Genomic DNA, 16,264 nt, shown 5'->3' on the forward strand with positions numbered 1-16,264 from the left:
GGCCACCTAGTTCAAACTGGAACTCCTAGAGGCCCTACCATTAGGATCTTTATATTTTCTTTTTTACATTTTTAAAGGTATTTCTCTAATTGTTTGTAAGAAATACTGGGGCACCTGAGGATTTAGTATTCTCATCTTACAAATGAGAAAATCAAAGCAGAAAGAGCCAGACTTACATCGATGAATTAGTGCAGTGTGCAGACTAGAGTCAAGAGTCTATTCTCGACATCCGCTGTGGAAGGAGATGGCTGAATTAATGTCAGATGGCATTATTTACTCACATGGGAACTGTGCGAAATACTGTTTGCCTTCTAAATGTCCATAGAGCACTTCAAATTTTGTGAGACCATTTCATATCCATGATCTTGTTTTTGCCTCCTTTCAATGCTGAAAGACAGCTGGTATAAGTTTCATTATCACTGTTGAGCTAACAAAGTGAGAGAATTCATGGAGCTGAAGCAATTTGCCCAAGTTCACATGGTTTCTAAGTGACGATGCCATAAATTAACAACCAATCTTGTGACTTCCCCTCCAGTATCTTTCTACAAGACATGCTGCCTTTGAAATCTGTCAGAACTTCATTGTATTCCTTTTCTTTTAATATAGACGCAAACAAAGGACTCTTTATTCCTTTCCCCAACCGGGAAATAAAGGATTCTCTAACCAATACTTCTGCATCCCAGAGCAATGGCACACCAGCTCAGAAATTAGATGTTTTTCCACTGGGAACACAGGTAATATATTCACTCTCCTGCTGATCTATTAATTAGCCAATGATTAATACCAATAATGTAGTGTTGTGCTTATTTATATAGCACCCTGAGCACAGTATATGCTAGGTATTGGTCCTCAAACAGGGATGCATCTGTTAATAGTTCAGAGCTGGTTACAAAATTCCTTCTCTTTACCAAATGCTTCCTCCATCTCTCGTTCTCTGCCTCTCACATTTTCTACCTCTACCTTTTAATTAGATCTTACGTATCAAGGTGACTTTCTCAAAAGCTGCCTCTTCTGTGTAACAGACAGAAGAAAACACCATATGGTGGCACAGGAGTGACAGGCAATGACAAATTAGAGATATGCAAATTTTAGAAAAAATTAAAGATGAGTTTTCAGAAAAAAATGATAGTAGATGTCATGTGATCATTTTATTAAAGTTATCGTGTGTGAGCTAATATGACCTCAAACAGAACTGACAGCTTCTCCCTTTGCTTTTTCTTTGATAATCTTGCAATCAACAGAGCTGTAGAGAACAACCAGAGGGAAGGCTAATGGAGATGTGGATGGTCAGGACTGAGGCAATGAAGAGGCAGTGAGGGTTTTTCAGTGTGTGTGTGTGTGCCTGTGTGTGTGTCTGTCTGTGTGTGTGTCTGTGTGTCTGTGTTTGTGTGTGTGTGCCTGTGTGTGTGTCTGTCTGTGTGTGTGTCTGTGTGTCTGTTTGTGTGTGTGTCTCTGTGTGTGTGTATGTGTGTGTATTTGTGTGTGTGTGTGTGTGTCTGTGTGTCTGTGTCTCTGTGAGTGTGTGTGTGTGTATTTGTGTGTGTGTGCCTGTGTGTGTGTTTGTGTGTGTCTGTGTGTCTCTGTGTGTGTGTGTGTGTGTGTGTGTGTGTGTGTGTGTGTGTGTGTTATAAAGCCTTCTAATTTTAAATTGAGGTTAGCATTTGTTTCTTTGTTTCTGGAGACCCTACTTGGGTGCTAGGAAACTGTCTCTGTTACCATTTTTGTTTGTTTGTTTGTTTTTTAATCTTGCTATTGATTTAAGAAAAAAAGACATTGTCTACGCCAATTTACAGTTAAATAACACTTCTCAGTTTAAAAAAAAAACCCTTAGCAGGGCAGTGGTGGTACACGCCTTTAATCCCAGCACTCGGGAGGCAGAGGCAGGTGGATCTCTGTGAGTTCAAGACCAGCCTGGTCTACAAGAGCTAGTTCCAGGACAGCCACCAAAGCCACAGACTGTCTCGAAAAACCATAAATAAATAAATAAATAAATAAATAAATAAATAAATAAATAAATAGGGCTCAACCTTGGACCCCTGCTAGAAGGTCTAGTTCCCTCCTCCAGGGATGAATGACCTTGGTAACAGAAGTAGCAACTCCCAGTGCTCATGTCTGAACACTCACAAATGCCTTTCTTCCTAAATATTTTCAAACTTTTTTTAGATGCAGGAAGCAGCAAGAAGGGAGACAAGTGACACCCACAAGGGAGATGGTAAATATTTTGCTCATTGGGTATTTAGAGGAATCTGGATTTTCAAGATGCTGATGCTGCAGCTCTGTGTATCTGGTTGGCTAACCTGTTTTCCCAGGCACTGGAGCTTACTGGCATGAGGCTTTTCTGCTCCAAGATCAAATGTTTCCTTCCACACTGTTTCTTTTTCCTACTTCTCTTGCCTTCCTTTAGATTTGCTATTTCTCTCTCTCTCTCTCTCTCTCTCACACACACACACACACACACACACACACAAACTTTTAAATTTTACCATTTGAGTATTTTTAGTATTATTCCCCAAATGACAATATGTTTTTGACTTACACAATTTAAAAATTGTCAGTATCTTAATTTTTTTCCTTCTCTTAAATTTTCTCTTAGACAATTTAAAGACCTCAAAGGACTTAAAGGACCTTTATCCTTTTAGCCCCTAAACCCCAAAAGATATTATTCCTACAGAATTTTCTTTCTGCTCTAATGAATTGAACTTAAGACTTCAGGTGTGCTGATCAAGTGGTCCACCCCTGAGCTAGAGGTGGACTCCCAAGTAACATTCCTATGGATTTTTATTCTTTGTACTTTTTAAACCCCACAAGATATTTTTATACAATTTTCATTTAAATTTATCTTTGTTTTCATTTCTTTCTTTAGCCCAGGCAAACTATCCCTCGGGAGATCATTTCCTCCAGTGCATAGTACATCCTCAATGTGGGCCTATTGGTGATGGACTCGCTTGTTTTGTTTGTTTGTTTAATGATTCCATTACACCATTACTCCTGACAGGGTTTTTTTTTGTTTTTTGTTTTTTGTTTTTTTGACAAGTGTAAGGTTCTAAATTGGCAGATGCTTCTTTCAGAAGATTGCAGTTTTCACTGTATCATTTTTTTGTTTGTTTTTTGTTTTTCAAGACAGGGTTTCTCTGTGTAGCTTTGGAGGCTGTCCTGGCACTCGCTCTGTAGACCAGGCTGGCCTCGAACTCACAGAGATTCACCTGCCTCTGCCTCCCGAGTGCTGAGACTAAAGGCTTGTGCCACCAGCGCCCGGCTCACTGTATCATTTCTTGTAGCTGGGGACCTAGTACTTTTTCTTCTCTGTGGCTGTTTTCTAAGACTTTCTAATTGTCTTTGGGTTTTTGTTTTGTTTTTGTTTTTGTTTTTTTCCAGACAGGGTTTCTCTGCATAGCTTTGTAGACCAAGCTGGCCACGATCTCACAGAGATCCACCTGCCTCTGCCTCCCGAGTGCTGGAACTAAAGGTGTGTGACACTGCTGCCCAGCTTAATTGTCTTTCGTTTTATGCAGTTTTATTGTGATGTCCATATTTATTGTGATTTGCCCTCTTGGTCTTTATTATGCTTCTCAAATCCATGAACTGTAGCTCATTAGTTCTAAAAATTATAACTATGGTTTATATACTATTCTTTATCTTGAATTCTTCTGAAACTTTTAAATGTATATCAGAGTTTCAGTTTGTCTTCCCACCCCCCATACCCTCTTCCTGACCCATTGATAATTTCAAGACAGGATCTCACTATGTAGCCCTGACTGTCCTGGAACTCACTATGTAGATTAGGCTGGCCTCAAACTCACAAAGATCCTCCTGCCTCGGCCTCCTGAGTGCTGGGATTAAAGGCATGTGCCACCACCGCCAAGCTGTATGTGCTGAATTCTTAATTCCACATTCTTTTCTTCTCAGTTCTATATGTTTGATTTGGTCTAGGTCACTTTTTCCAAGAAAAATGTAGGCTTGTTTATATTTTTTTCTCAGTGACACAGAGAATTATTTATATTTTTAAACAGAATAAACACAGGTGCTTTATAGCTATACAGTACATATTATTTATAGTATCTGAGATCTTTGTAGGTCTATTTTTTTCTACTAGTGTTCATTCATGTTAGTTTTTGTTTATTTTTGAGTGTTTGCTCATTCTCATATTTGAATAATTATTGAACAAATAATTATTAGTCTTATATATGTTTGTCTTTGCCAAAACAAATTTTCATTTGCTTCTGCCAAGTACTTAGAATACTATCAGCCTGGGAGTACTTTCATCCCAGCACAAGTCATTATCAGAGATGGCTTATCTCCATCTTATTTTACCCTTAACACTGAATCCTGCCCACATTTTCTTCTTACAGTGTGTGTGAGCTATGGGGATGCAGTTGCATGTGTCTTTTCTTAGGCAGAATGTATACTTTTGTCCCTTTTCACCCTAAAATGACTTTGGGTAAAAGTGATTTTCTGTGCTAATATACCTTTAAAGTTTTGGGGTTTTTTTGTTTGTTTGCTTGATTGATTGATTCCTAATTTGGGCCTAGAAATTCCTCACTATCTTCTTAGCTCTTTGTTGGATTTATACCATCCCAGAAAGATAATCTGCAGTATCTAATTTGTCATTACTTAAAAAACCAATTCTATATGCCTAAGTTCTTTTTGTTACCTAAATAAAGATATTGTTCTATGGCCTTTACTATATTGACAATGGACAAAGAATTGCTGGTCTGTAGGTCCTTAGGAACATCAGGGTTAGAAGAGTTAATGTGACTAATTCAGAAATAGCTTATTTTATTCTTAAGGTAGTCTTTTAAGCATCAGAAACTCTGAAAGTACCAAGGAGCTCAGAGCCTGCTCCTTTGTCTACTGTTCTACTTGTTAAACTATGAGACTTATTGAATAGCAAATATAGCTGTCTGAAAAAAAAAGTCTTTAGAATATAGCTGTCTGAAAAAAAAAAAAAGTCTTTAGAATTGGGATAGTACCTAGGCCAGGGATTTTCATACATTTTGCATTCCCTGCTATTTAACTAGCTTAGGTATCAGTTCCCAGTGAGTGAACTAGAACCACTGGGTGTAGTTTAAGAGTGACAGAAGTCTATATAACATAGACCAACTATTGTCTATACACTGAATGCATAAAGATACAATTATTGTCATGTGGAGGTACACCAACTTTTTATGTGAAATTACTGTCTAAAAGCCATGAATGGTAGGATATATCTGTAATCCCAGCACTTGGGAGATGGAGGATGCAAGAGGGTTATGAATTCCAGTCCAGTCTGGGCTACATAGACAGACCTTGTCACAAAAGACAAAAGAAAGCAAAAAACACTACATAAAAAGCTCTGAAACTACAATTTCAACAGGACATTCTTAGGTTATTCTATTATTATGAAGTTTGTCTCCAGAATGATACAGATTCTTTACTGATTACAAAATGTCCCACATGTCTTGTTGTCATTGTCCCTGTGAAAGTCCTTTCATCATTTTGCTATCATTTATTAGAATTAGATACCACCTCTTTCTAACACCCTTTCCTAGTGAACAAAGGTACCCAGCTGGGCCAAGATGAATTCTCATCATGTTTTGTTTTGTTTTGTTTGGTGAGGATTAGAATTCAGACACTACTCGCCTCATCAGTCCACAGTCCGATCTCCAGAGAAGATGAGTAGAGACGGATACCGAGTATCTTTTTTAGACTCTAAGTCTTCAGGTTCTTCTCCAGAAAAAGACTTGATACCAAAACCTGACACATATCCACGTACCCATGATGTCTCATTGGGTAAACACCTGGATGTGGGTGATTCTAACCAGATCCTTCCCTATCAATTACCTTCAGATGTCAGTCTGGACTATTATGATAATCATTATTCTCAAACTCTTTCCCTGCATGGAAGTCTTGTCAAAAGGCCTCAAAAAATCAAGAACTACGGAGAATATAGCATAAAGCCTTCAAATGACACAAAGGCCACCTCATCCCATTCCTGTGGAGACTTACTGACTTCTCTGTCAAACCCTGACTCCAGCACAGGAAGGCTTTTGAAGCTTAGTTCAGGTAATAGCTATCTGTCAGTTTGCAAGTCTTTTTTAAACTCATGAACTTTGGAATTGTCATTTAGTGAATTGAATTTATATTTCTTTAGTTGAATATTAGTGTCATTGGTGGTTCATAGAAATTCCAGAAATCTGGAGGGTCTGAGTGCAACATGATGGATAATTTAGAGAAAAAATATAGAAATATGAGTCGTACGACTACATGTTATTTTAGTTAAGAGACATCTCAAGACCTATTCTCAGCTGCATCTAGTTCTCACTGTTTACCATCATCAATCTCTGGCCTACACACACATACACACATACACACACACACACACACACACACACACATATATATATATATATATATGATCACATGTGAACATGCACATGCGTGCACATGTGCACACGTATGGTGGGGGACCACAAAAGAAAAAGAACTACTGGGTGCTGAATTGAGAATGGAATGTTGCAATTATGAGAATAGGAAAGTTTACTCTCAGAAGAAGATAGTTTCAGGATAAGTTATAGAGACTGGTCTTTGGTTATTAATTTATTCAGTAAAACTCATTGAACCTACCATGTGCCAGACACTATTCTAGTTCTAGATAAAGTAAGAACAAAAATTCCAAGTATACTTGATCATAAATTTTATATCTACTTTTTGAGATAAGGTTTCTCTGTTTAGCAGTCCTGGCTACTCTGGAACTCATTCTGTAGATCAGTCTGGCCTGGAACTCACAGAGATCCACCTGCCTCTGCCTCCCAAGTTTAAAGGTTTAAAGGTGTACATCACCACTGCCTAGCCTTTGTCTCTACTTTTTCTCAAACAAGGTAAGATAGATAATAGGTTAACATATAAATGTGCCAGTTTATAAGTGCTATGATGGAAAATAATTACATAAAACCTTATGTTTCAGATTGAATGGTCAGGACAAACTCCTATGATAAAGCCTCATAAACATGAGACTTGAATGAATGAAAGTATAAGATATATAGATAATTTGGGGGAGAACTTCCTAAATAGTAGAAATAGTAGAAGTGCAGAGATCCTAAGGCCACATTTAAAGAATAAGGAACCTCGTAAGGCTATAGCAGAGTAAGGGAAATGAAGTGTATAAATGAGGTCAGAGTGGTGGCCAAACATTTATTCTGGGTGAGATGTGAGGTTGGAAGATTTATAGCAAAGGATTATCACTTAGGAATTACTCTGAGGGACTAGGGAGCTGGTTAAGTTAGTAAAAAATTTGCTGTACCAACATGAGGATTTGGGTTTGGATCCTCTGTTAAGAAGCTGGGTGGCCAGCTATGCCTGCCAATTTAGTGGGCTCTACCATCAGTGAGAAACCCCATCTCACTGCAGAGTGACTGAGGAATCATCCATTATCATTCTTTGGCCTCTAAACATATATGTTCACATATGAACATGTACCTACACATGTAAGAGATCTGGGAGGAGAGAAAGAGATAGAAAGACAACAAGAATTACTCTGGATGCTGCATTGAGAATGAAATGGGGCAAGGATGGAATAGGAAAAGCCATTTAAGAGGTTAAAATCCAGATAAAAGTTGGTAGCTTCAACTAGAGAGAACAGTGGAGGTAGTGAGTGGTTGGCAGTCTCTGACTATATCATAGGAAAATTACCTTTGGATTTGTTGATGGACTGGGAATAAGGTGTAGGAGAAAGGAAGTTGGTGACTCTGAGGTTTCAGGCCTAGCCTACTGGGAGAATGGAGTTATTTGCTGTGCTAAAAAATAATAGAATAGGAGAAATGAGTTTTACGATAAATATTGAGTCTGGCAGGGTGGCACATGCCTTTAATCCCAGCACTTGAGAGGCAGAGGCAGGCGGATCTCTTTGAGTTAAAGGCCAGCCTGATGTACAAAGTGAGTTCCTGAAGTTGCCTGAAGTACTCAGGACTGTTACACAAAGAAACCTTGTCTCAAAAAACAAACAAAAAAGTAAATAAATAAATAAATATTGAGTCTGGTTTTATAGATCTTAAATTTGAAGTGCTATTAGAACTTCCCAGAGATGGCATCCCAATAATTTGGCATAATCGTGTGGCTTTCAGGAGGAAATGTAGTTGGAAATACAAATTTGAGAATTACATGGGGACAGATGACATTGAAACAGTGAGTGGATGAGACTCTCATCTAGGGAATAAACATAGGAAATAGGAAATATATCTAAGAGACAGGTCCTGAGTCTTGTGAAAATTTAAAGTTGAATGGATGAAGACAAAACTACCATGAAAAGTGAAAGAAAAGGAAAACCCTGGATTGCTACACTGGGTCCTAATGAAGAATGTGTGTTGAGGAGGAGGAAGTAATAGTTCTGTGTTGGAAGCTGTAGGGAAGGAGCTGGGTCTGGCAGTTATTTGGAAATACAAAGGAATCAGTGAATAGCTTCAGGGAATACATTAAAATAAAAGCTCCATTGAGGTGGAAATGAAGCAATAGAGTACTAAGCATATACAACCCCTCAAGAAGTTTTGCAATAAGAGGGAGTAGAGAAATGGAAGAGGGGATGGAATCCTATAAAACTGATAAAAATCATCAGTAGAGGGATAATTAATGATGTATCAGAAAATAGAGCAGCTACAAGGAAAAGCTCCCTACCAAGACCCCAGAGGTGAGATTTAGTCCACTGGGAAAGAAGCTGGCCAGAAATGAAGCACCAACAGTTACAGACAGCTGATAAATGATTTTTAAAAAGTCAGTAGTGAGATGGCAAGGACATTTTCTTTGATTTTCTGTTTTCTTGATGACATAAAGGAGGGAGGAGATAATATTCAAAGTTTGAAGAGAAAAGAGACATGAAATAATTCTCTTGGGAAATAAAATGAGTTGGCTAGAGTAATATATAAGGACAGCTGGGCAGTAATAAGGGTCCACATAATCTAGTCATGAATTAAAAGTGAGAAAGATCAGAACAGGTGTGTGTTGCTCTCTAACCCCTGCTCTACTATAGGCTGGGAGCATGTAAACAGTTGCATTTAATCAGAATTGAGGGAGGTAGAGGGAGAAAAAAGGAGTTAACAGTGTATGTTACAGAGTAGATATTATAGCCCTAGATACCAGCAGATGTGAGGTGTAAGAGCGTTGAAAGGCAGGTTCATTTTCCAGGCTGTTTTCTCCACAGATCTGTATGCCACAACACATTTCAACAGTGACCCTGCTCTTCGGACCAATGTAGAGCAACAGTTACCCAGCAGCCTCAGTGATTTTGCACCAGCACATGGTTCTTTCCCAAGCAACCGTGTCCTAGGAAACTCTCTGCGGACACTGCTGTTGCCTTCTGGGACTCCAGAAAACAGAGAGATTCCAACTAAGCGGTCATTAAGTGGAGGATTCAAAGGGAAGGACAATGTTCTTGCCAACCTGAATCTGAAGTGTGGTTTCCAAGAAGCTACAGGCAGCGAGGCGCAAGTATTGACTTGTTTGTGTGTGTACAAGAAACACAAAGGCTCAAGAACAGAATGTGCTGCTCTTGGGGTTTCAGGTGGTTCCAACAATATTGCTAGAAGTTTTAGGGGATTTTCTAAGACCTGTGGCCAATATGACCAGGCAATAGCCTGTGATTCTTTTGCCCTTAGGAAAAGTTATCTCACTTTTCTATTTTTTCTGATTTACTTTGAGAGCATAAACATGGTACATGGGAGGAAAACACTTTAATAATTAATGTCCTGCAAGAGCTTGTCAACAGAACAAAGTAGAGATGTTGTCACAAGCAACTAACTTATTTGAGATAGTTTTTATAAGACCTTTTTTTTTCTTTTTGAGACAGGGTCTCACTATGTAGCCCTGGCTCATCTGGAACTCACCTTATAGAACAGACTGACCTTGAACCCAGAGATCTGCCTGCCTCAGCTTCCTTAGTTCTGAGATTAAAGATATGCATCACCGACACCCAGCTAAATCATTATTTTGCTTTTCTGTATAGAAACTCAAATGAGTCTAATTTTTTTCCCAAAGTATCCACAAGCAAATGAATTAGATTTCTCATGGGATCTTTAGCTGAGAGTGGCTCAGAGAATCCTCGGGTCTTACTGCCACCAGGGAGCCTGCAGTTTAGTCTGAGGAACTATAACTCTGAGAGTCTGTGATCTCCTGTCATGTGAATCATGTCAGTCATTTACTGTCTTGTAAGGAAGCAGAGTATTTGATCAAAAACTATTTCTAGTCATTTTAAGTTTTTAGTTGTTGGGATCTTTTTGCACATTAGGATGATTTCACAGAAATTGTCTGTTTCTTGACCCTTTGACTCCTTCCTACTGCGTTTTCAGAACTCTGGAGGTGAGAGCTGGGTTACCATGTGCCTAGTATGTGTGAGACCCCAGGCACCCTCATGCACACAAGGAGGAATTGGGAGAGCTCTGGAGACAGTCATATGTTTTGTTCACTAAAGGGGGCAGTCTTGTAATATTTTCTTTAGTTTCTGGCTTATTTTACATTCCTAGCCACAAATGCCCATTTTATCAGACAAAAACACGTGATAATATATTTAGGGTAAAGTCCCAGGAACATTAAGATATTGGGATGCTTTATTACTAAACAGTCTAGAGAAAAACCTTCACTTCTATTTCATGTCATATTGTTAAAATCTCAACATTTTTGGACTGTCTTGAATGTTACCATTTCTTCCTATTAGACATTATTTTTCTTAATATAGAAAGCTTTCAAAGTGCTGACATAATATAAGCATAAAGGCAGACAGCCTTTTTTGCTTTTAGTCGATGCTTGACATAGAACCCAGGGCCTCACACATGCTAGGTCCTTAGCTGTAAAGTGTGTGTGTGTGTGTGTGTGTGTGTGTGTGTGTGTGTGTGTGTGTGTGTGTGTGCTGTTTGGTTTCTGAAATCTGTAATTCTCAAAATTCTAAAATTAAAGTGGGCATGGTGGAGTATACCACCAGCACTTGGGAGGCAGAGATAGGAGGATCAGGAGTTCAAGGTCAGCCTAGGCCCATGAGACTCTGTCTCAACCAACAAAGAAAAGAAAAAAAATAGAGAAAACCATTAACAGTAAATTTTATTCTTAATAAATTTCCATAAAGTAGCCTTTTGATATGACTAGGCTTTTCTATGTTTTTTTGTTTTGTTTTGTTTTTCGAGACAGGGTTTCTCTGTCTCGAAAATTTTGCCAAGCAAAAATTGAGAAATGATTTGGCTGTCTTTAATTTATGTCATACTGTGTGTGTGTGCGTGTGCGTGTGCGTGTGCGTGTGCGTGTGCGTGTGTGTGTGTGTGTGTGTGTGTGTGTGTGTGTGTGTGTGTGTGTGTGTGTGTATACACTCCTGTCTGTGTGTGTGAGTGTGTGTGTGTGTGTGTGTGTGTGTGTGGTGCTGGGGATAGAACACAGGGCTTTGCATGTGCAAAACACCACTGAGCTACATCTCTAGCTAGTATTAATTTTCTCAAAGTCCACAAGACTCTAAAGGAAAGACTAAGATATAGACACATATAAAATACATAACAATATGCATGTCAGGTTAGAATGAATAAAACCAACTGTGAATGTTACTATTTTTACCTATGATTTCTTTGAATAAAAAGTATCATTAGTACTTGACTTAACAATGACATTTAACTTAGAGTTCTTAAAATGTTAGAGGGCATTTATGTTTATATAGAATATAAGCTTATTATGAATTTTAATTTCTTATTAAATTACTCTCAATTTTATCTTATCATATATAGTACTTCTTAAAAATGTCTTGCTGTTTCATCTTCTTAATGTATTACATAATACAGTGAACCACACATGTAAGTACTAAATAACACATTTTTATTGTTAATAAATTCTGAAAACCACTATAGAAAAATCATGACAGAGGATCTACTACTTTGGAAATTTTCTTTGAGGGCTTAGAGATGAGGCTCAGTGGTAGAGTACTTGCCCTGCATGTATGGGGTCCTAGGTTTAATTCCCAGCACTATCAAAGACAACGAAAAAAGAATCATGAAATTTCCTTGAGTATCTCATATCCTTGCCTCGGACACAGTGATATGAGATATCTAAACCAAGAGATGGAAGCTTTTTTACTTTAAAAAATTATTAATGCTTTAAATGTCTGGATCCTTATTTCCCTTACTGTGTAAGAATGACACAAATGGTCCTGGCTTTTGGTTTTGTTTTGTTTTCTTTTTTTTCTTGAGCCTCTCTCTAGTGACTTGGGCAGTTTGCATGGTTTACCAGGAAACCATAGTCCCCCGATCTCTGCCAGAACCCCCCACGTGGCCACCGTCCTCAGACAGCTCCTGGAGCTGGTGGATAAGCACTGGAATGGCTCTGGCTCCCTCCTCCTCAACAAGAAGTTTCTTGGTAAGTGCATAGCTCTGTGTGCAGTTAGGAGGGTAGGACTTTGCTTCTGCTCTGTGGTTTTAATCAGCTATTCTTGCAATTGTTTTGTAGCAGTTGTTTTCTTTCTATGGTGTTTGTTTGTGTTCATTTGTGTGTGGTCTTCAATAATATATTGCATGAACAGATAAATGTAATAGAGAGTAGTTATGTTAATAATTGCAAAACTATTTTATGACTCTTTGAAAGTGACAGTAATGAATACAACAGAAATTAGGTTTGATTATCAGAATTTTGCAAAGACTGTTGAAATGCTAACTTAAAAAATTCAAATGAGTAAATGCCTTGGGCTCTTTTTAGGGATTAATTTTTAGAAATATGGGGCAAACAGTTTTACAAATATTAGTTCCAGGTGCTTATTTGTTGTTTAATGAAGAGAGAATTCAAGGAACTTTTACTTCTCAGTAAAGCTTTAAGTAGAAACAAGAACCTTGAAAGTTGTTTGGGCTAGAAAAATTGTTTTTACTTTCTAAGGGCTGAGGGTATAGCCCAGTAGGAGAACACCTGTCTAGCTTGCACTAGTCCCCATTCCAGCATTAAAAACTTTCCTTAAAGATTTTAGTTTTTGTTATGTGTTTGTTAGTGTATACATGTATATATAGGTGCCCACAGAGGCCAGAAGAAAGTGTCAGATTCCCTGGAGCTGGACTTACAAGAGGATGTAAACCACCTGACATGGGTGCTGAAAACTGAACTCTGGTCTTCTGCAAGAGCAGCAAATACTCTTAACTACTGAGCCATTTCTCCAACCCCCACACAAAATTTTTTAATTAAAAACTTATATGGGAAGAGGACAAGGAAGGGTAATATACATGAATATAATAAAATTATAGTGTGTACATATATGAAACTGTCACAATAAATGCATTATTATTATATAATTATAATTAATATAGTAATTTTTTTAATTCTAAAGGAACATAGAGGAGAAAGAGTCAGCTTTCCTTCCCATGTTGACTCTCTGTTGCCATTTTGTAGGAAGTCATCCCCGGAGAAGTATTTCTGGACTAGTGCATCAGGAAGGGTTATGACTTATCCTCCACAAAGGATTTGGGGGTAGAATACCGCTTACAGCCACTTAAATTCAAGTCAAAGACGGTGGTTAGATGCAGAGCTGGCAGCTAGTGACTTGGAATTCTGTGCTTTAGTCTTTAAGATTGGCCCATGTGCCCAACCTGAATTTTTGGCAGGTCCTGCCAGAGATCTGCTTCTGTCTTTGGTTGTGCCTGCACCTCCTCAGCAGTGGTGTCGCTCACAGCATGAAGACAAGGCAGGGCACGCCTTCCGCTGGAGGGAGAATGAGCTAAAGGAAGCAGGGCAGCTGGTTCCTAATGATGTGGTATGGCTCCCTCATCTTGCTCTCCTCTTCCTTTACTAGAAAAGACATAACATTAAGACTAGAATAGCCCAGGGCCCCAAGAAGCATCACTACTGTGGACACTTACACACTCCTGAACCAAAATATGAAAAAGTCAAGCAGAACAAATCAGGAATACAAAACTTGTTAGGATGGAAACAGCATGCAGGTTCTTCAGGGATGACTCCTTCATCCTAGCCCAAATCCAAAAGTCCTAAAGAAATACTTGAAAGGGGAAGGAGGGGAAGGAGACAAACACTCTAGTGTATAAAGTCACACTGTTGAAGGCCATGGTGTGGCCCCAATGATGGAAGGTGAATGCCATCTTTCTCCCTCCTGATGGAGCAGAGAGCCTGGGATTTGAGTATCTGGCTGCTGGATTTGAGAGAGAAAGAAAGGAACTCATAATTCCCAAGTTTCTCTTTTCTTCGCTTCAGTAGATTTTCAGACACCACGTTCAGCCCTAGAAACTTCAAATAATGACTCAGAATGCCAGCCCCTTGCAAACCTGCCAGTGTTCAGCAAGAGTTGTAGATTACCCACAAGAAATATTGAGATTACACATGATCAGTTTGAATGCTGCCCTTGAACTGTGTTTACCCATGAATTAAATTTCTAGTGAGGTCACACAACTCCATTCAGTCTGTCAAGGAGAAAATGCACTACTCAGGAATTCTGATTCTTAACATGTTGGTGTGTTGTTTTCTGGTCAAAGGAAAATTTGAAGCAAAAACTGGTCAAAGTGCTGGAGGAAAACCTTATTTTGTCAGAAAAAATTCAGCAGTTGGAGGGAGGTGCTGCCACCCCAGTTGTGAGTGGACACCCATCTCATACACACGGTAAGTTAGGAAAGCCATGTGTGGGATTGCCCAAAATAACTGTTGGTAAATGACCTGTTTAATGAGCTTCATCAACCAATGCTCTCATGGCTGCCTTTGGCTTCCTTGGCCATTATTTTTCTCTAGGAATTAATGGAAATTGTGATCTTATCTCAGAGTTTTATTTTTATTGATTTTTGTGGTGCTAGGAACCTAACCCAGGCTAGGTCCCTAGCTTTTGCTTCAGAGAATTGTAATGCAGGCGCCTTTGAATTACCACATGAAGCTCTGTGTCCATGTAAAACATATATGAATGATGTCTTTTAAATGACACTGCTTTTTGTCATTTCAGTAGGAGAAAATATATATGGAAATACAGTTCCATGACCCAGGAATGACTACCTTCAGTATTCTGAATTGTTTCTTCTACTTTACCTCCATATGATAAACATTCAACTCAAAATTTTAAACTATACCCTTGTTTTTGTTTTTGAGACAGGGTTTCTCTATGTAACAACCTTGGCTGCCCTGGAACTCACTTTGTAGACCAGGCTGTCCTCTAGCTCACTCACAGAGATCCACCTGCCTCTGTTTCCTGTGTGCTGGGATTAAAGTTGTACAGCACCACTGCCCAGCTATACCCTAACTTTTTTAAAAGATAATTTATATACAACAAAATATATTCATCTTAAGTTTGACTCTAATTAAAATATAAAACATTTCTGTAACTCCAGAAAGTTCCCTTACGTACTTGTGTAGTCATTTTGCCCTCTGTACCCCAGGCATCCAAAAACATATTGCTATATACTAACTTGATGGCACAGGCAACTCCCACAATGTTGCATGAGTAGCCCTCATTTTTTTTATCAAATTCTATATTGTTTCTAATATTTAATAACCATAAAGCTGCCTTTGCTTATAATAGTGATTGTATAAGTATAATATGAAAAGAAAGTTGGTAATTCTAAAGAGATTCTGAATATCCAAAAGAAAGACTTAAGGTGGAAGAAAGCCTAAAGAATGAAATCATTCCTCTGAGACCACCTTTCTTCTCTGGTGATGGAGCTATATGAATCCTTATACATATGCTGTTATAAATAATGCTGCTATCAAAAGCTGCTGTAAAAAATGTACACAAAGACTTGTATACAATTCAGAATATTTTCCTAGTAGAAGCCAAAGGGCATAGACATTTCTGAGCGTTTTCTTAGACATTGCTAAATCTCTCTTGAGAAATGTGGTTTTGATTAATTACATCAGTGGTGTGCTCATTTGTCCAAGCTCTCTTTTTACTCCGTCTTTGTAAATGCTGTTTGTTTGAGACTTGGTTTCTCTGTGTAGTCCTGGCTGTCCTGGAACTTGCTCTATAGACCAGGCTGGACTTGAACTCAGAGATCTGCCTGCCTCTGCCTCCCACAGCTGCAAATGTACTTTTTTTTTTTAAGTTTGCAGTTAGGCTGAGGTGGCTCGAGCCTTTAATCTCCCAGTACTCCAAGGCAGGGAGGGGCAGGTGGATCTCTGAGTTCAAGGTCAACCTGGGAGGGAGTTCCAGTATAGCCAGGGTTGCACAGAGAAACCCTGTTTCAAAAAAACAAAGCATAAATAAAATCAACCCTCAACTTCAAACCTCTAGCTCAGCTTTCATAGGTAAATATAGGCACTCAGATTGCTGTGAGAAACTTGACATGGAAGCACTGAGCTA

General features: G+C 38.6%; 1 protein-coding gene across 1 annotated transcript in view; it reads left to right on the forward strand.

Annotated features, from left to right (window-relative positions):
* Positions 1–16,264, forward strand: part of Lrrc36 (leucine rich repeat containing 36) — a 50,967-nt gene that overhangs the window by 30,834 nt on the left and 3,869 nt on the right. Inside the window, exons 6-12 of the mRNA XM_027405819.2 lie at positions 607–734; positions 2,164–2,212; positions 5,596–6,042; positions 9,170–9,456; positions 12,186–12,351; positions 13,578–13,726; positions 14,460–14,583. Of these exons, the coding sequence (XP_027261620.2) occupies positions 607–734; positions 2,164–2,212; positions 5,596–6,042; positions 9,170–9,456; positions 12,186–12,351; positions 13,578–13,726; positions 14,460–14,583 (1,350 nt within the window). The remainder of the gene's footprint in view (positions 1–606; positions 735–2,163; positions 2,213–5,595; positions 6,043–9,169; positions 9,457–12,185; positions 12,352–13,577; positions 13,727–14,459; positions 14,584–16,264) is intronic.

The sequence above is a fragment of the Cricetulus griseus genome, chromosome 3 (genome assembly GCF_003668045.3).
Source record: "Cricetulus griseus strain 17A/GY chromosome 3, alternate assembly CriGri-PICRH-1.0, whole genome shotgun sequence".
NCBI lineage: Eukaryota > Metazoa > Chordata > Mammalia > Rodentia > Cricetidae > Cricetulus > Cricetulus griseus.